At 38.7% G+C, this 20,660-nt stretch overlaps 1 protein-coding gene across 29 annotated transcripts in view; it reads left to right on the top strand.

Moving 5' to 3' along the window:
- LOC134540897 (calcitonin gene-related peptide type 1 receptor-like) overlaps window positions 1–20,660 on the top strand; it is a 391,875-nt gene that overhangs the window by 350,608 nt on the left and 20,607 nt on the right. For 12 of the 29 annotated variants that reach the window (XM_063383962.1, XM_063383956.1, XM_063383961.1 and 9 more), the window contains 2 exons: window positions 14,792–14,918; window positions 19,746–19,969. In XM_063383962.1, coding sequence (XP_063240032.1) covers window positions 14,792–14,918; window positions 19,746–19,969 — 351 coding nt within the window. Of the gene's footprint in view, window positions 1–2,888; window positions 2,985–14,791; window positions 14,919–19,745; window positions 19,970–20,660 lie in introns of all 29 variants that reach the window. The other 17 variants (XM_063383947.1, XM_063383939.1, XM_063383940.1 and 14 more) reach the window with 2 other exon arrangements.

Raw genomic sequence — 20,660 nt, 5'->3', positions numbered from 1 at the left:
TAACAGGAAGGTTTATTTGGCACACCGATGCGCTTGGTATATACACAAATTTAATGCCGCCACAAGCACTCTGGACCATAGGGGAGAGATTGCAATATTGTCGAAACTGAGACCTAGTTTTTTTTTTAAGTAGTTTTGGGTCCATCCGCTAGACAGTAGCTTTCATAATAAATTGCTAACATGGCTACATTGATTGTGAGAAGTAATGCTTATGCTATTATCGGGCAAAACAACCCTGTGAAAATGAATTCACTATATTTTGGTACCTACATATTTTGTGGTGTGGCAAACCAGAAATGTTTGCATCTCCTTATTCTCTCTATTCTGTTTGGAACCTAATCTATTTATACACTTTTCTGTTTGTATCGTATTCTGTTTGGAACATAATCTATTTAGATAAGTTTTCAAGTCGTTCTATTAAAAAAATTTTTGTATTTTTTATTATGAGAAAATGTGAAAACGCCTTTTATTTTTAGAATTTTCATTTAATATAATTGCACGTACTTTTAAATTTACAAATGTATTTTTTTTTTTTTTTTTAGTTGTGAGTTGTGAAATTTAACATTGATATTAGCGTGTTAATTTGTGATGTATTTTCTTTGTGTGATAGTAAGGGACTGGAAAAAAAATCGTGGGTTTAATGACCTTCCGAGTGGTCTCTATGTGCCTCTGCATTCTAGGGCAAGCGTCCCCTATTCATGGGCTCCTCGCTTAAGAGATGTGTTAACTGGGTTTTTACAGAAACTGCGAGCCAATAACAGATGCGGCAGGAAAGTATAGTGACTAGAAATTTAGCATGTCACGAAATGAATTATAAAAAAAAATTTTTTCCAGTCTCTGGTAATAGTGATTTTTTTTCTTTTGTTCCATGTTTAATGTACTTCATTTTGCCTGCGTTTACCCTTTATCCTGATCGGTGCTTAAAGTGACAGTATTTTCATTCACGCATTAGCAGTATACCCCAAATCTTATTTTGTCTGGATTATATTTCATGAACCTTAAGTATATTTGAAATATTTCGAGAATTACCCAATGAGACTCTTCGCCGAATGTGCAGATTAATTCAACAATATCGTCGTCTGATGCTTTTGAACGTTGCATGGACCGTTGTGCCCGATTCGTAACTTTTGCAAGGCGAGATGATTGGTCTAACGGCTTCTTGACGATTTTTCCTGGTTCAGCTACTGGTATCTGAGGGGCAAGCATACCTGAAAAAAAATGTATGCGTCAAGCATTCCTATCACATGGCAGAAATAATACGATGGTTCAGCAAGGGGACGTTCAACTGTAAAAAAAAAAAAACTTTTTTTTGTGTACTTTCACAAAGATAGTGTTTGGAAACTCAGTTGCCAACGATGTCGCTTGTAAAACTGCAAGGCAGATCTTTGTACATAATGTTCGCAGGCTTTTCACGGCCCATTGTCTGAAGTAGCTTGGCTTCTGGGGTTGTAGCCGCGTCCTTGGCGAATAATTCACCCGACGTTTCGGGTCGAAATTGCTAGTCGCCATCATCAGGGAGCAGTTACCTGCTGAGTAGTGTAACAAATAGATTAGGTTCCAAATATAATAGGGTCTAAATAAATTAGTTATCAAATAGATCAGGGTATAAATAGGGTTAAAATAGAACAGGATACACATAGATTAGCTTACAAACAGAATTGGGCCAAATAGAAAAGGATTCAAACAGAATAGGTCCTAAATAGACTCAGTTCCAAAACATAATAGGGTACTATCTTTGAAAGATTTGTGCAATGGGAGTGCATGACTTGATGTAAGTTTTTGGACGTACGCCATTGCTAAGAATTTTTTCTGTTAAAGAAAACTAAAAAATAAAAGTACATTAGTAGTACATTAGTACATTATTCTTTGTTTTTATTTGTTTGTTGACCATATTCCTGTTACGGAATATTTTGTGGTGTTTATATCCTAGTTGACAACAGCAATTCTTTGTCTTTTGGGTATTTTTATTTATTTATTTTTACTTTTTTTTTATTTTTCTCTAACAGAAAAAGTTCTTAGCAAAGGCGTATGTCCAAAAACTTACATCAAGTCATAATAGGGTACTATAGATTAGGTTCCAAACAAATTAGGATAATGATCAGGGTCTATTCTACGTCTGCTCCATGATGATGGAGGCGACTGCAACGTCTACCAGGAAAGGGGTCGTCCATTAATCACATGATGTATTTTTAGCAAATTTTTAACCCCCCCTCCCCCTTAGTGATTTGTGGTGAGGTTTCAGACAAACCCCCCCCCCACCCCCCCCCCAAATCACGTGTATTTTTTGGTGAAAAATATTTTTTTTTAAAATTTCGGAATATTATCTTTAAATATAGGTATAATCTAATTTAATTCTGGAAAATTAAGCACAGCGATCAAAATGTCCAGACACACATTAAGGTTGCAGGTTTATTCTCACTGGCATAAAAATAATAAAGGAAAGGCTTATATGTGATTTACGCATGTATTCGGCGCCAAAATCACAGTCTTTACTGGCGACTGGCAAGCCGAGCCGGGCGGTTCATGTTGCGGCGGGCGGGGATATTGTTGCCTGGCTACGGTGAGTCAAGGTCACGCGTCGCTTTTCGGTTTAGTAGAAATCGGGCGAAAAAATAAATACACGTGATATCTCTCTACACCCCCCCCTCCCCCCTTGTGATATTTCGTGATTTTTCCCAACCCCATCCCCCCCCCCCCCTTTTCGAACCTCACGTGATTAATGGACGATCCCAAAAATCGGGTGAAATTTTTTTTCGCCAAGGAAGCGGCTGCAAACCCCCAGAAGCCAAGCTATGTACATCGGATATTTGTGGAAATTTTTTTTGCAAAAAAAAACTGTGCCGGTGACGCGGGGAGGTTGACGGAGGCTCGCGGGGTTGTTATTTCAGACACTTCCGCGTCGAGAGCGCTCGCTTCGCGACCCGCGACACCTTCTGCGCGCGGAGCTACCTCCCGGTGCGCTTCACTGTCAGTAGTTACGTCGAGTGAGTTGGCCAGCCTGCACCGCCTTCTGTTCCGCCCGGGAAAGCCTTCGTTCCACAGACGAGAGAGCCACACCCCAAGTTACTTTTTTTTTTCCCCCGTAGCACAACAGGTGTATTTATTTGGGATGTAGCTTACTCATACGTAGAGACCTGCAAAAATTCGCGATTTCGATGGCCTTCAGGATAGACTGCACATACCCCTGTACACTCGGGAAAATAACGCTAGTTTATTGGCTGCCGACTTGTAAGTCGTCTCAGCTGGTTTGTCTGTGATTCGATCCTTCTTTTGGTTGAGGGTTTATAACTGGTTGAGATTCGTCCAGATGAACAGTAAGCCAATAGCAAAATTATCTAAGAGGTATATGTGTTTGAATTCTAGCCTATCGCCAAATGAATCCGCGAATTTTGCAGGTCTCTACTCATACGTCATACGTAGGGACACCTGTATTTCGCGATGTCATTTCATGTCAAGGTATTTCACAAAAACGCTGTAGCTTTTTCTAAGAGTCATTGCAAATTGCGAGGGTGCAGCAGTGCGGTGACCACATTCTCATTGGCCCCGTCAAGAGCGGGACGACACCTCTCACCGACCTCAGCCAATAACCACAGGAGAAAAGCTACTACGAAATGTATTCGCGAAATACAGGTGTCCCTAGTCAAACGCCGTTCTATCTCATTGCATAAACCGGTTGTGGCATTAAATTTTTGCGGTTGATTAGGATAGGTTAGCGACATTATAAATACTTTAAAACAATGTGGACGGTCGTTTATATTAGGTAAAGTATAGCTACATTAAAAATACTGTAAAATCATTTTACGGTTGCTCAGCAAATAACCTTTTAATACATATGTAGCTATCCAGGGCTAGGAGACCGTTTACATGATTTCACAGTAATCTTTAATGTAGCTATCCTAACCAAATCAACCGTCCACCATGTTTTAAAGTATTATTATAATGTAGCTGACCTAACCTAATTGACCATTCGTTGTCATGACTTGTCCAAAATAAACATTCACGGACACACGGCAAACGAAAAAATAAGGTGGCTTACAAATAAATACCGTTGCCTTGTTTAATGGTCTTTCCTTTTATCAACACCGCCATATTTATTTACAATGAACAAAAAAAACCGAAGATACACGATCGGGCGTTTGGCTCTCTTGTCTGTGAAGAGAAGGCTTCCCCTCCCCCCCTACCCCCTCCCGCCCTCTCTCTCTCTCTCTCTCTCTCTCTCTCTCTCTAGGCCCTGTCGCACTGTCGAATACTTTAGTCTCCGACGGCACTCTACAACAGAGCTGGAGGAGTAGTGGTATTGGACGCAGGATGGCTTCCCGTGTTTTCTCTCCATCAGTTGAACTCGGACACATAACCTCAAATATGTTTTGAACCATGTCACACTACCGAAGCTTTATTTATTTATTTATTTATTTACTTTCTGAGCTATCTGAAAATTTTTCCAATTTTTGACCTCGTTCTGAAATCAAATCACGCATCACAGTGAATTTATTAATTTTTTAAAAAAAAAAATTTTTTTTTAAAAACTCACAATAATATTCGTTTGTAATTTTCTTTTTGCACGTAAATTTGTTTCGCGTAACGACATTCATGATATCGTTATTTTAGTTATTTCACTTTTGTAACGTCTTTAGTCGCCCATGTGTTGTTCGTCACTTTAAATGGTCGTCGTGAACGGAAACGGGGTGTAGACATTGATTTTGATTGGCCTGCACTATGTGCAAAAATATTTTTGATGGAAACTCAAATCATCCAACTTGGTGATACCAACATGGCCACGCTAGTAGTGATGTTTTCGGTGGCATTACAACCCTCCAACTTCATTCGGCACAGCATATTACAGGTGTCGATGGAAGCAAAAAAAATTTGCAGTGTGACAGGGCCTTATGCTTAGGCCTGCATGGATAGCCTTACAGTTCACAGGGATGGGAGTCACAACCACAACCCGAACAGCTACGAAGTTTACCGAAGTAAAATTTTAGGTTAGGTGAGGTTATGTCAGTGCAATTAATAATAGATATTTTTTTCGGTTCGGTTAGGTTATCGTGTAACTAAAATAAAAGGTTGGTCAGCTTAGGTTAGTGTAAAATATATAAATCCTTGCAACATAGTGTTTTTTTTTTTTTCACGAGCTATCGGTAATCTCCGGAAATCTTCGGAATTTTTCGGGTGTGGCTCTCATCCCTGTGAACGATAGGCTTCACGGGCTAAATTCTCGATGGCACGCAAAGAGCATGGAAATTTCACGGTCGCACACGCTCAGCACAGAATTCGAAGCTACATTCGCGGTTCGAAAAATTCCAACATTTTTTTTTATCCTACTTTATTTTTTGGAAATTTATTTAGTCGTCTATTCTTATTTGAAGCAGTTTGCTACCTAAATTAAAGCATTTGATTTCGCCATTTGGTTTTGAACGACTGCAAAACTTTGCCTCGCAAATAAATACCACGTTTAAATTAATTTCCCTTTTTTATCTTTGAAATTCACGTATCAAAACAATCGCTAGCTACCCGAAGCCGCTGAGAAAGTGTTTATCTATGGCGTATTGTATGCTGATTGGTTGCGCACAGAAAATCTGCGCACAGCACGGAGAAAATTGAATATTTCGACATCTTTCTGTGCGCCGTTTGCGTGCTGTTTTTTTTTTCCCCTGTGCGTGTGCTATTTACCAATGTAGCTGCTGCTGTTTGTGTTTATTTAGCTTCCTCGTGTCTGTGCTGTGGTGAATGTAGCCCGATGTTTACTCTGTTCTTCTCTGCGCTTGTTTTGCTGCCGTGGGAATCCTAGGATTCCAAAATCCTTTCTTACACGTCCGAATAGTTGCCTTCGTGTAACTTCGGGATTTTTTTTTAAAAAGTAGAAAAAAACGTGCCTGTTAAGAGCACGACAAAAAAAAGGTATCAAGTGAAGCAACAAAGATACTTGAGCCCCATTTAAGAGGTCAAAAAATTATTTGAAAATGGCCTCGCGGCAGGTTCTGACATCAAGGTCAATGGCATTGTTAAGGCGAGCTGTTTGCAAGCACAGTAGAGACTCGTGCGTTACCACAGAGGCAAAAGTTAAAACGGTTTAATTTACACGTGAATTTAAAAAAAAAAAAAAACCGAAGGTTGCACGAAGGCAAGTACTTGAGGGGGTGTGGAAAAAAGGATTTGTGAATCTTAGGGCCGGAATTCCAAGACACAGAAATAAGGGTTCAGGTGTTGAATATGCTACAACTGTATACCTTAACCGTATTCCTGGTGCACGATAGGACACGGCCAGTCACTTATTTTTTAGGTGACGGATTTCGGTGTCCCATCCGTTGCCTACCTGTTGACCAAATTGCGCGCATGCGCGGAGCTCACTTATTCGTTGATTCCTGTCCAGATGGCGGACCCGCATCTCGTGACTTTAACTCGTATATAGTCACTTCCGTGATCATCGGGGGACGTACCAAGTGTGTTGGTGTGCCAAGTGAAACTTTATGATAGCGAAACTATCCTGGAGTACAATATGTACATTTTAATGGTCATAACTAGGGACCGGAAAAATTCGCGAATTCAGTGACCTACAGGATAGACTCCAAGATCCTCTATGCACTCGGGCAAGTTACATCTGCTCATTGGCTACTGACTCGTGACAACTGTTAACTAGGATGCTTTTGATTCGATACTTCTTTCGTTGAGGATTATTCATTGGCTGAGAGTCCTTCAGACAACCTGTAATCCAATCACTGAAGCAGCAAAAAGTTAAACACATTTGGATTCTAGCCTATCGCGAAATGAAACTGTGAATTTTTCCGGTCTCTAGTCATAACTAGAGAGACGGAATTTTCGCGCATTCATTTAGTCGCAAGCTAGAATGCAAACCTCCACACTGTCGTACTGTGTTCATGATTGGACCGCAGTTATCTGGACACGCCCCTCTACGACAGTGAGCCAACGATGTCCAGCTAGGAGAGAAGTAAGCGAATCAGGCAGTGCCAAATAACAAGGATAAAAATGTTCTCGCTAAGAAATCAACCAATGGGAAAGTAAACATGGGTCGAGCACACCTATAACTTTGAATTCTATCCTGAGGCCAGAGGAATCCGCGAAATTTCCGGGTCTCTAGTCATAAAAAGAAATAATCGCAAATTTAAAACTACTTCAGATTATTAAATAGGTCGTTCTATTTTTTTGTGCAATGGTAAAGCTATTTCTAGTAATTTTTTTTCCGTAACAGATGCATCGATTGTTGCGAAACGACCGCTAAGAGTGCGTTTGAAACCAATTCCTAGCCTCGCGCGGGACTCAGTTTATTGAAACCTTTGCCGATCTGTTACCTTGCTGGGATTCGGTTCGGACTCAGTTCTGGATCACGGCCCCGCGAGTAAGGTTATGGTCGTGTCCCAATAAGGTTGGTGCTTATTCGCTACCTTAACCCGAACGTCTTGGAATACCGGCCTTACGGCTTCCCGTTTCCTTCCTGCGCTTGTTTCGCCTCCGTGCTCTGCCGTCGCGCCATGTTCAGCTGTGCGCGATCACGATCGCTTCGGACTTTCTGAACGCACCTCTATGGAAGAAAGAAAATAATCATGACCCACTCTCACTTTTCATTTAATTGAATGTCACGATATTTTGTAGGCTTTGTTTACGTCGCGCCAAAGACAAACTGAAAGAAAAGTGTTCACACATGAGCGAAATGGTTTTCTTTACAATGTGCGAACTCTTTTCTTTCAGTTTGTCTTTGGCGCGATATCAACAAAGTCTACTAAATATTTTGAAATTATATAAATTGACAAAAATCTTATTTTGCAAATTGAATAATGGGATAATCTTATCAAATTAGTGTATTGTCATCGGTCCTCGATAAATCTACAGAGTTTGAATGAAATCTGGCCGTTTAAAGTGGGTCAAAATCGCACCCAAAGGAGTCGGTTACAAACATACATACAAACAAACAAACATACAAACATACAGGTGAATCTAATATAAAGCGTGTAAAAGGGGGGGGGGGGGTGGCACCCACCGTGACTTTCTGAAAGAGTAGTTTTTTTTAATTGCCGTGATGTTTTTTAACTGTGACTTTCTGAATGATTATTTTTTTTTTGTTTTTTAATCGCCGCGGTGTTTTCTAAAAGCACTATATTGTGAAGTATAATCTTTGTGCTTTCTGAACGCATCTTTCTACTAAAAAATAAAACCTCACCTTGCTGATTTCTGAACGCATCGTTATAGGGAAAAAAAGGACAAATCAGCGCAGTACTTTCTGAATGCATAAATTATTAACAGATATGTTACCGTGGTACTTTGTGAACATAGAAGTTTGATTACAAACACAGTTTAATATTTTTTAATGTAAAGGTTTGATGAAACACTACCGCATTTTCAGAAAACGCTTGTTAAATAACATTACCAACTGTGTAAAAAACGAGAAATTAATTTATTTAACAAATAAATTTACTAAACTAGTAACATGTAGCAAAATTCATTTTGGTGGTTACATCCACGTTTGGAGATGCTATAATTTCAAATAAGTTGAGACATGCAATAATTTTTTTTTTAGTTATAGGATTGGAACTTAAATAGTGGCAACACTGCCGCAGAGACGCCATGCAACGGAAGCAAACAAAAAAATGTCGCTCACACCACACATTGGTCACATACCTACCTTGCCACTTAGTGACATTCGCTTCAGAAATGTCCCAGAGATTATTCTGGCAGCAGACCGCTCCTTCGAACTATCAACACAAAAGGCGTTGCTGAAGGTATCATTAGAGACCTCTAAAATTCGCGATTTCAAATCCCTAAAGGATAGACTCCATGATCCTCTACGCACTCGTGCAAATTACATCTGCTGATTGGTTACCGACTCGTAACGCCTGTTGACTGGAATGATCGTGATTCGCTAATTCTTCTGTTAAAGATTTTTCATTGGCCCAGAGTCCTTCAGATAAACTGTGGCCCAATCACTGAAGCAAAATAATGTCAAAAGTATTTGGACTCTGTCCTATCGCGAAATGAATCCGCGAATTTTACAGGTCTCTAGGTATCATACGACTTCCACACGACTCCCACAATGCTGGTGACTACATTGAAGGACATTGAATCTTTGTAACACGTATATGTCTTTTGTTATCAGTTGTAAACGAATATATGCCACTACCGAAGTTCCAACCCTCGTACTTGTTACGACAAACGGTAAAGACATCTAGCGGAATTGTCCTAAACTACGTAAAATTATTCGCGGGGAACGGAAACAGAATTGGAATGGGAAGCATCCTTTGGGGCGAAACACCCGCCTAGTTCGTACACGTGAAGACTGTAAGAAAGTCCGAATACGTCGTGAATGCGCTCTGCAGTGACTTTGGAAACTAGCCTATGGTGTCCTGGGGTTATCCAACTATTTTTAAGTTAGCATATGTTAGAGCGTAAGCTAGGAGCTAGAGAAAAAATTAACATAAATTAATTAGTCTTGCAATTGTTAAGAATTATCAAAAAATTCGTCTTGTTAATTGAATATGATATATACATTTAATTTTGTATGGTACTATGTAGATCATATAGAATAGGTACTAGAATATTATAATTCGGAATTTTGTTTATAATTATTTTTTTTACAAACTTGTTAATGTTTTCATATGAAATTCAATTGAAGACAATGTTCGTGTGTCAAACTGTTTACTCTTCAGAGGCTAGTAATAGTGTTTCACTTTCTGTATACTTCATTTTCTCGGCTCACTAAAAACTAGCTTAGGTGCAACTAATACACCACAAGTTGAGCAAATTCTGGAGTTTTGTTTCCTTTTTCGCAAAACCCAAAACCAACAAAATACTTTGCACACGTGTTGACTTTAAAAAGTGTAATTAAATATTACAGCTTATCATCAACTATAAAGCTTTCATTAAGTAAAATAGGATGTGTGAAGTGATTTTTGTCCATTAAATTTTAAAAATGTAAAAACAAATTCAATCATCAAAGTTATTTTTCAAACCAAGTAAAGCATATAGCTTTATTGGTTTGGTATTTAATTTTTAAAAAAAATTTCATAACATTTTTTTATACTTATCTGCAAGTTGCTATTCAAAATATGTTTTCTTCTTAAATGTTTTTTTTGTAGATAAAAGAGTCGTAGAATAATCAGTAATGTCCACACAACTATTTATACTCGGCCACTTTAAGCACTAGATTTCGGAATTATTTACATTTTCTGTTGATGATTTTGTGTTCCGAATTTATTTTACTTTTTTTGTGTTTCTCAGCAGTTTTTGCATGTTTGTTGTATTGTGTGTACCTAAGTTTATTATTAAAATAACTATGTTTGTGTTAAATCTTTATATATATATTTCTTGTGTGCGTGTGTATGTCACTGAACTCCTCCTAGACGGCTGGACCGATTTTGATGAAATTTTTTGTGTGAGTTCACGGGGATTCGAGGATGGTTTAGATTCACAATTGGATATTTTATCTCGATTCTGAGTTAAGAAAAAACTAAAAAACACGCTTTAAAAGCAAAAAAACTAAGCATTGTTGATAATTAGCCTCCATGGCAACGGGCTTTTGCATTGTTGTTGCCATCTCCGTAAACATGGGAAAGGTCTTTGGTAACGGCAGTGGCGTGCCCAAGAGGAGGGGTATGTATAATGAGAAGATACAAAATGTCCAGCGTAGAAATACTTACCGCCATATGTACATTTGGGCAGGACAATGTCTGTCGGGTCCGCTAGAAAGATATATAGAGAGATAGAGATATAAATAGAAAGATAGAGAGAGTTATAGAGATATACATAAGAGAATTAGAGAGATAAAGAGAGATGCTTAGTATACGTTTAAAAAATTACAAAAAAAATTGATTGAGGCATTGCAACGCATGCCGGGCATTATCTAGTACATATATATATGTATGTGTGAAACTATCATAGTCATAAAACCGTTGGCCACTTTTTTTAAAAGCTTTCTGTTCATTTCTACTATTCCTTTTAACAAATATTCGTATATTAATTATTTATATCTTGGTTTTAAAATATGTTAACTGCAAACACCAGTGTTGCTTTTTGTACCAGAACGCATCTTTAAGTTGGTGTGCAAATGGTTTTAGAGCACACACTATTTTATAAGGTCCTTATATTTTTGAATTCGCTGCCATATACGTGGCTTGCTGACTGTTTTAACAAGTGCTATGTCGTTTCACATTTATTTTTTATATAATCATTACGTTTTTAATTTTTCCTGCTGCGATAAATATTACAACTTTGAGGTATCAAAAAATAATTATTAAGAAAAGTATACAAATACTTTATTGTTGCGTACTCATCTTATAGAAAGCGTCGTACGAGTTTGCCAATGTTCTGTCATGAATGTATTTTGTTTGTTTTGTTGTTTCGTAGTATTCTAAAAATCTTTATAGTGTCCGAAAAATGTCAACACTATTTTGTAACTATAATTTTGGTGTTTTGCTGAAAAGTAGTTAGCCTTAGTGAAAAAAAAATTAAAATACTAATTTTCAAAATGCATGTCACTGTTAATTTTTATAATTTATCGTAGTCTGATTTTTAACATCTTAATAAATATCTGTGTCAATGTGTGGTAATGACTTAAAAATATATATTAAATGTTATCAGATGAGGCACACAAATATACTAAACTTTATGTCGTTGCAATTATTTCCTTAAAGGTTTTTCATTTGTATTTTAATAAAATAGTCTGAAGTCATTTTGCGTATATAAAGCATGATTTTGGTCACATTAAAAATAGTTTTCATGCCATTACTACGAATAAAAATACTATAAATAAAAAATAATTTTCAATTATTTTTTATTGTTTTAGTTGGTAAGTTAATGCACAAAATTTGTATTAAGTTTTTTTTATATACCCACGCTATTTTCAAGATAATGTGAGTATTTTCGAGTGCTTCAGCATAAATTTAGGCAATATTCACATATGAATATTGTGACGTAATAAACAAAAGTAATACAGATTGACGTATTGTAGCCAATCATGCCTCAGTAACTATTTTTTTTTTTCATAAGATGTCAAAGTCTGGACATTTCTCTCGGGTACCTGTAAAATAAAGTCTTAACATATTGTAATTGGTCATAAAAATATATGAAATTCCTGAGATTAAATAAATAATCTCTCGAACCAACCTAAAAAGATCCATGATGTTGGGAAATTTTTTCCACTACGTATTCTATTGCGATCTTGCGTGGATAATGTTTCCCGTTGTCCCGTATATTTCAACACAGCCCACTGGGAGAACCTTATTACACTGTACCACGTGATGCAGTAGGATAAGGAGCGGACTATCGCACGAGGTCGTTTCTGAAGAAACATTGAAACGAATAACGAGTTAACAAGGGCTTATACACTTCAATAAAAGTAGCCGTTTACTGGATCCATCCATGTCGTTTCAAAGGTCTCAGTTCGCTGTTTTTTTCCCTTTCCCTTCATTCCCCCTTTACTTCGGGAGATTTTGTTGTAATCTTGATAAAAGGCTGTCTCGCGCTATCCATTTTTATCGTCTCTTAAAACTTTCGAGGGAAACTCTTATTGCGAAGGATTTCATCGGACGAATGATGGAGGAGTTTATGATACGGGAGAAGCATAATAAATGCCATAATAGGATTTGAAGGTAGCACCATATCCACTGTTATCTTGGTGTCATTGACTATGTCTTCTATAATTATGGAAACCAGGCTGACGTGGTGTGACATCTATATCTCTCTGTCTCTCTCTCTCTGTATCTATATTTCACTCTATATCTCTATCTTTATATCTCTATAAATCTCTATATCACTCTCTCTATCTTGCTGGTAACAAAAAAATATATATATATTCGTGTCATTACTTTTCCTGAATACATAAAGCGTCCAAGAAATATTTCCTTCTTTTAAGGTTATTTTTTTACGAAATTTTATGTCAAAACAGTTTTATTTTAATATCTTGGCACAATAATGTGAAAACATGTATTTAAATCTTACTCAAACAAAAAATTAAATAACTAATTAATGCAAAAATAATTTTATACTTTTATAGTGTTTCTCAAAACATACTGTTTGCGTATTCTTAAGAGTTTTATCGACAAGTTTGTTTTAACCCTTGAATTAAATATGTATTTAAAAAGTCATATAAACAGATTATTGTTGTTCCCTTCAAAAAAATTCAAATATGTCACCACTGGTTTTTGTGCAGAAAGTACATTTTCCTTAATCTCTTTGACTCTTTTGTAAGTTTTATGTTTTGAGAATCTTCTGTAAATTAATTTTATTAACTTTTGTTATAAATTAATGAAAAATAAGTGAAAAATAACTTTATTGTTGGCTCTCATTGTAACCTCAGAACATTATTAATCACTTCTTTTTTTATTTAATAATGGTTTCCGCTCCAAATACTTGATCACCAAACTATTAGAACAGCATCTAGTAACACAATACTGGATGAATTGAAGTTTTTAATTAAATATAAAAATAAAAACACTCTTTTTTCTTTGTCATTTATTTTTATTCCAATTTTCAACAGTTAAGAAATTATTATTTAGTAAAAACCATAAAGGGCACAAAAGCTATTTATTTTTAGTATATCATTCGTTAAATCGATAAAAAATTAGGTTTTCCCATAACCATAGTAACCTGAGTTTTCGAGGTTTTGGGGAAAAAAATTTAATTATTTATGATTTATATACTATAAATAAAGACTTTTATAACGAAGACTACAGATGAACTGTTACTTCGAAATTATATTCCACATGATTGAATTATTTCAGTACATGCTAAGACTGACATTAAAATTTGCCATCAAGGCCACAAAAACACTAAATAATGACTTTTTTGGTAGTAAAATCCTTTTACAAATATTTCATGGGTATAGAAGATTTTTTTTTTTTTTCAAAAATGTGCAAAAACACGAAATTTTAGAAGCAAAATAAATAAGTATAATTCCCACGTAAGTTGTGGACGCGCTCTCTAAAGACCCGGAAATTTCACGAATTCTTTTGTCATCATTCTAAAATTCAAAGTGTTGTGTTTCTCAACCGACGTTTGCTTTTACTTAGGCTGATTGCTCAGCGAGAAAATTTTTTGTTCTTGTTAATCGGCACTGTCTGTTTAGCTTGTTACTTCCCTCCTGGCTGGACATCGTTGGCTGTTTAGCAGACGGTCTCTCCCTATTCTCTCTCTTTTCTTTCTCTCTTATCTTCTCTCTCTATTCTCTCTATCTCTTCTCTCTTTTTTCTCTTATCTTCTCTCTCTCCCTCTTATTTCTCCCTCTTCTCTCTATCCCTCTTCTCTCAGAGGGGCGTGTCCAAATAACAGCAGTTCAATCATGAATACAGCTCATGAGCATGACGGTTTGCGAGCAAATGAATCCACGAGATTTCCGTAATTCTTTCTCTCTTATCGTCTCTCTGTTTTCTCTCTTTTATTTCTCCATATCCCTCTTCTGTCTCTTCTCTCTCTCTATCCTTTCTTTTTCTCTCTCCCTCTGCTCCCTCCCTATGCTCTCTCCCTTTTCTCTCTATCTCTCTTCTCACTCCTCTCTCTTACCTCTTTCTCCCTCATCTCTCTCTCATCTCTCTCTTTCTTCTCTCGCTCCTCTTCTCTCTACCCCTCTTCTCTCTCTTTACTATCTATACCCCTCTTATTTTCGATCTCTTGTTATTCTCCGTCCATCTTCTCTCTTTCCTCTCTCCATCTCATCTTTCCTTCTCTCTGCTACCTCTATCCCACACACTTCTCTCTCTCCTCCTCTCGGCCCCCCAGCCCCTGGACGGAGTGCGGTGATACCGGCCCGGCGTACACGGGTGCGTGGCGGGTGTGCCTACTGTTGCAGGAGCCTGCGTTGCGCGCGCACCACGCTGCACATGCACTTGTTCGCCTCCTTCGCCGTCAACAACGCCCTGTGGCTGCTGTGGTACCGCCTGGTGGTCAACCACCCGGACGCCATCATGAACAACGGGGTGAGTCTCTCTCTCCCTCTCCCTCTCCCCCTCTCTCTCTCCCTCTCTCTCTCCCTCTCTCTCCCCCCTCTCTCCCCTCTCCCCCTCTCTTTCCCCCTCTCTCCCTCCATATCTCTCGCCCCCTCTCTTCCCCCCTCTCTCCCCATCTCTTTCCCCCTCTCTCCCTCTCTCTCCCCCTCTCTCTCCCCCTCTCTCCCCCCTCTCTCTCCCTCTCTCTCCCCCTCTCTCTCCCCCTCTCTTTCCCCCCTCTCCCTCTTTCTCTCTCCCCCTCTCTTCCTCTCTCTTTTTCCTCTCCCCCCTCTCTCTCCCTCTCTCTCCCCCTCTCTCTCTCCATGAACATGCAACAGTGCCGGGTTTGCAAACCTCACAAGGAACGAAAATAAATGTATAGCCTACAGTTCACAAGGATTAATAGCCACAACCGAAGTAACACACACACTCTCTCTCTCTTTTAGAAAAAAATTAGCTAGTCATGGGGGACTGTCAACAGAAGTGAAAACTTAAGAACTTTGTTTTTAAATGTGTAATACTGACATCATTTCTACGTCAAATGTACGTAGGAAAATTGATTTTGGTATTGTATCAGTACGATGTCAGCATTATATCATTTATCCTTACATCATTTTTTTTTTAGTCACAACAGATGTCAGTGGTATGTAAAAATTACGTAAAAAATTCGTTACCTGGCTATGACTTACCAGTGATGTCAGACCTAGGTCATGTTTTCACGTGGTCAAATTAACTTCTATTACTGCTACTACAGCCATGTCGGTGATGCGAACTCGTGAGATTTTACCCATCCAAAAAAAAAAGAGTCCAACACGCACATGATGCAGTCGAGTGTATACAATGTATTAGTGTATATATGAGTATACGTGTACACAGGCCGATGCGATTCGCCAGTCTGGCGCAACACGTCACTAGCATGTCGGTGACGCGAACTTATAAGTTTTTCCCCTACCAAAAAATCGCTCAACGCGGCTAAAGAAGTTTTCACTTCAATAATTTCATGAACATGCAACAGTGCTTTTTCTAAGCCGGGTTCATAAACTACACAAGGAACGCAACGACTCAATGCCAAAACAAATAAATGTATAATAACTAGCAGACCCGGCCACGCGTTGCTGTGGCATTTTACTGAAAATAATAAAAATTAAATCAAAATGAGAAAATAAGAAGCAAGCACTTAATACATAGATATTTTTGTAATTTTTATAAACTTAGATTTTAAAATTTGCAGGAAAGGTAGAATTAATTAATACTTACTAATATTTAACATGAAATACAATTTTATGAACTCTGATTCTCTAGCTAATATTATTTGTTTTATTATTATATCTGTAGATTAACAGCTGAAGATAGATATCAATAATTGTAAACACGTGAGAATAAAATCAAAAATAATACAAAAAAGCGAGGTTACGTAGTACATTGATCAACGAAAGTGCACAACATGGAGAAAAATAAAATTTGTATTGAAACGTAGCGCCATCTATGAGATATTTATGTCAGACAGTACAACAGTTGTCTGTGAAAAAAAAACTGATTTAAGGCGCCATATGTTTGAGACTTATGAAACTTACGATTAATAACACCAATCAACATTGATAATAAGTTTATTATTAATTATAAATTATTAAGACCATTAATCGAAATAAAAACTCTCCTATCTCTCAAGTTGGAAAAAATTTACACATAAATGCCAATTTTCATCGAAATCGGTCGACTTGGTGAAGAGTTCACTGGAAACAAACATCAGGACACTGGATTTATATATATTAAGATGTTCGCAGGCTTTTACGGCCATTGTCTGAAGTAGCTTGGCTTCTGGGCTGTAGCCGTGTCCTTGGCGAATAATTCACCGACGTTTCGGTCGACATTGCAGTCACCATCATCGGGGAGCATTTACCTACTAGTAGGTACCTGCTCACTGACGATGGCGATTGCAATGTCGACCGAAACGTCAGGTGAATTATTCCGCCAAGGACACGGCTACAGCCCAGAAGCCAAGCTACTTCAAATAAATGTATAGCCTACAGTTAACAGGGATTAAAGCCACAGCCGAAGTAAAAAGGTTAGGTTAGGTTAGTGTAATACGTGGAGGTATTATTCAATGGAGTGGGTTTCTGTTATGAAGTTTAGCAATTGGATAGCAAAACAATTCGTACTTGTATAAAGGCTCTTATGCCATAATTTTTTTTAACAGCTTGAAAATAACTCTCTAGGAAGAATCGACGGGATGCCATAATGTAGTGAATATTTCTAAACAAATATAGAGCCAACACATCTGCAAGAAATTAGCGTTAAACTTCAGTACAACCAAAAATTCTATAACTATGCAGGTATGAAAATGGAGTTGAAGGGTTGTTCACATTTTGACTTCAAGTGTTATTAATGTGACAAATATCGTACACACCAACTCCCGTATCTCTTACCTCCATGGTGTAATAAATAATATCTTAGTTCTTATTTTAATTTCCCCCGGGTAGGATAGGTTAGCTTAGGTTCAGTTATCGTAACTAAAATAAAAGATTGGTAACTTTAGGATACCGTTATTTAAAATACTCGATAACCGAAAAGTATATAAATCATGGTAATATACTGTTTATCACTATCCATCGGCAAACTTTGAAGAAGTTCGTGACTTTTCGGGTGATACTCTCATTTTTATTCTATTAAAATACTGCCCATCTTGTTAAAATTCACTAAACAGTAAATACTATAATTTTTTTTTCCTTTGGCTTTGCGAATTTTGGTTCGCGCCATGCTCCACATATAGCAGCACGCTGGTCACACATTTCCGTTCCATGCGACTTCCGTTCCATTCACGAAATCCTCCTACCAAATGCCGTTATAGCGTGAGAGCTAAGATGTTACATTTTTTAAAAAAAGCGTATTTAATTAAGGGGGTTTTAATTTAAACTTAGGTACGATTTTTCTGAGTGCTTAAAAGCAAAATTACTTTATTATTGACGTGACAGCATATAATAAATTGATGAACGCCGGCTGCACGCACGAAAAAGTGTCCCGTAACGCACATTGCCCCGTTACACTGTGTCCCGTTACGCTCATTGTACGCTTGCGCCGCATCTATCTCTCTTCCACTCGATTGGAACAACCATAGATTTGACTTTTTCGAGGCACATTAAACTTGAAACACTCCCATTAGTTTCCTACTTTTCCTATCATCGTCCTATCCTTAACAGAATAGAACAGATTGGAATAAGTTAAATAGCAAACATATATAAAAGTTATAGTTGAAATAATCTCTTCGTTAAAGTAATAAACATATTTGAATTAATGAGTGCAAATAAAAGTAAATTTATCAACTAAATTGTAGATTTCATTTCACTCCTTCTTTGTATCCATACAAAATAGTGATAATTCAATAAAAATTAATTCATTTTTATTTATTAAAGTATGCAATCATTTCATCGATGTTTCGTTATGACGTCGTCACGTTAAACTATCGTCCGTAAACCGACTTTTCAGACAACCAATTTTCTCGTTGTATTTATTACGGAGAAGAGGTTGTCAAGTGCATGTTTGAGCAGTCCATGAGGACAGTGTGGTAATGCTGATGCGACTTCACGCAGGGCTCTGTGTGTGCTCGTGCCTTCGTGCTGGGTAACGGAACGCGACTCAAGCTCCGCATTGCGTGCGGGCTCACGTCTCGCCTAGGAGGAAGGGCAGGGCTTGCGAGTTGCGCGAAGGGGATTCTCCGGGGAAGAGAGGGAGGGGAGGGGGGTTCCTGGTAACACCGCCATTATGTGTGCAGGAATTAACCATATCCTCTCTCCCTACAAACTCCCCTCTCCCCCTCCCTCCAACCCCCACCATCCTCAACAGTACAGCCTCGTTTCTGGGACCCCACGATGTGCGAATACACCCTCTACGGGTTTCAAACTTCTACTGCCACCTCCCCTTGCAGGACTCTGGTGAACTATGGCGAGCTTAAGTGTTAGCCTAACAGTCGATTTTTTTTTCCTAACCTAACTTAAAACAAAGTGTCTAACTAGGAGGAATCTGGGTTAGGGAGGGACATATGTTTGTCTACACGCCTAGTCGTGCTGGGATCAGCCATGCATCGTGTGTCTTGTGCGGGGATTGGCCAGCCGTGGCTGACTCCCCTATCTTAAAACTATGCCAAGCAAGGGCCCAGGTAAAACCTGGCCTAGACACAGGGCACAGACGTGCGGGGTGCAGATACAGAGGATGAAGAGTTGGACGCAGCAGAAGAGAGTCCGCCTGGCGGGGAGTTTGGTAACTAGGTCGTGCTGGCTTTATGACCAGGGACACTCGCTCCCTGGCGGTGAGTGGTAGCACTGGCCACTCTCTCCGCCGCCACTCAGCACCTTGCACTAGAGAAGACATGCTCATATACCAGACACTTGATTAGACAGCTTCTACGATATGCACAGCCCACAGCCGAGGCGCGTTCGTACAGTGCTTGAAATTAGACGTAGTATAATATACTTAAACTAATTTTTTTTTTTATATTTTTGTTAGGTTTTAATAATATTTTTTTTAGTAACCAAGGTTTATATACTAAAATACACTAATCCAATAGTGATAGAAGATATAGAGTCGCAAGTAAATGGGGAAAACAAACAATCAATATTTAATATATGTTTTTTATGTGCAATTCAAACGCCATGCATTTCAGAAACACTGCAGTTGGAGTGTCAGGTGCTGCACGTGGCTGCAGAACAGTGTCTCTGCAGTGTCTCATGAGATGTGTCGTGGGGGGAATGTGTGTCCGCAGGTGGAGTGTCAGGTTGCAGAACAGTGTCTCTGCAGTGTCGCGAGGGGAACGTGTGTCTGCAGGTGGAGTGCCAGGTGCTGCACGTGATACTGCACTACTTCCTGCTGGCGAGCTACGCGTGGATGCTGTGCGAGGGCTTCTACCTGCACACCTTGCTGGTGAACGCCTTCATCTCCGAGTCGCGGCTCGTCAGGTGGCTGTGCGTGCTGGGCTGGACCGTTCCCGTCCTCATCATCGTGGTGTACACGGCCTTGAGGGCGGCCGGCCCGGGCAAGGATACCTCCGAGTGAGTCTTCCCCCCTCCCGTCTCCGTCTCAAGGGGCCCGCCTCGTCAGGGGCTTATCTGTGCTGACGAGGCGGGATGATAAGCGCGACGCTCGCTGGTGCTTCTAGCGCGGTGTCTCCTCTGGACTGGCGCGCAGTCTTCTCGTCGTGCATATGAGCGGCGACCGTAACATCACACGGCGGAGAAGTGAAGATAAAGGTGTTATGCAAGCCCCTTAAGTGCTTTCAAGAATCTGTACTGATTGTTTCATGCCTAAAAATTACTCTGAAAACACGCGTTCTAGGCATTTTAACGCTTCTAAAAATACAGTTAAAAAACTTAATCCGAAATTAAAAGTACTTTTCGGGCCTCAGCGAACTCTTAAATGCTATTCGTAAATAGGCCCCACTCGGATATCTTGAGTAGTTTTGAAATCGCGTTGTTTTTCCTGAAGCTCTGCACACCGTATGTGTGCCCAGGTTTCGGGGGCACTACGCAACCCGCGTTAACCTCGTAAGATTCAATGCTATTTTTCATTTTGCTTATAACTTATTAACAGATATCGATTTCGAAATGATGCTTGCTTGATATGTAAGACAACGCTGCTCTTATCAAAGCACCTTTCTTCAAAAAAACGTGCATAAATTATGGTTCAAACCTAGACAATACACTTATGCATATTAGTAAAGATTAGTATAAAACCATAATTTAT

Source organism: Bacillus rossius, chromosome 17 (genome assembly GCF_032445375.1).
Source record: "Bacillus rossius redtenbacheri isolate Brsri chromosome 17, Brsri_v3, whole genome shotgun sequence".
NCBI lineage: Eukaryota > Metazoa > Arthropoda > Insecta > Phasmatodea > Bacillidae > Bacillus > Bacillus rossius.
The sequence above is the reverse complement of the archived record's forward strand: the minus strand, read 5'-3'. Positions and strand labels throughout refer to the sequence as shown.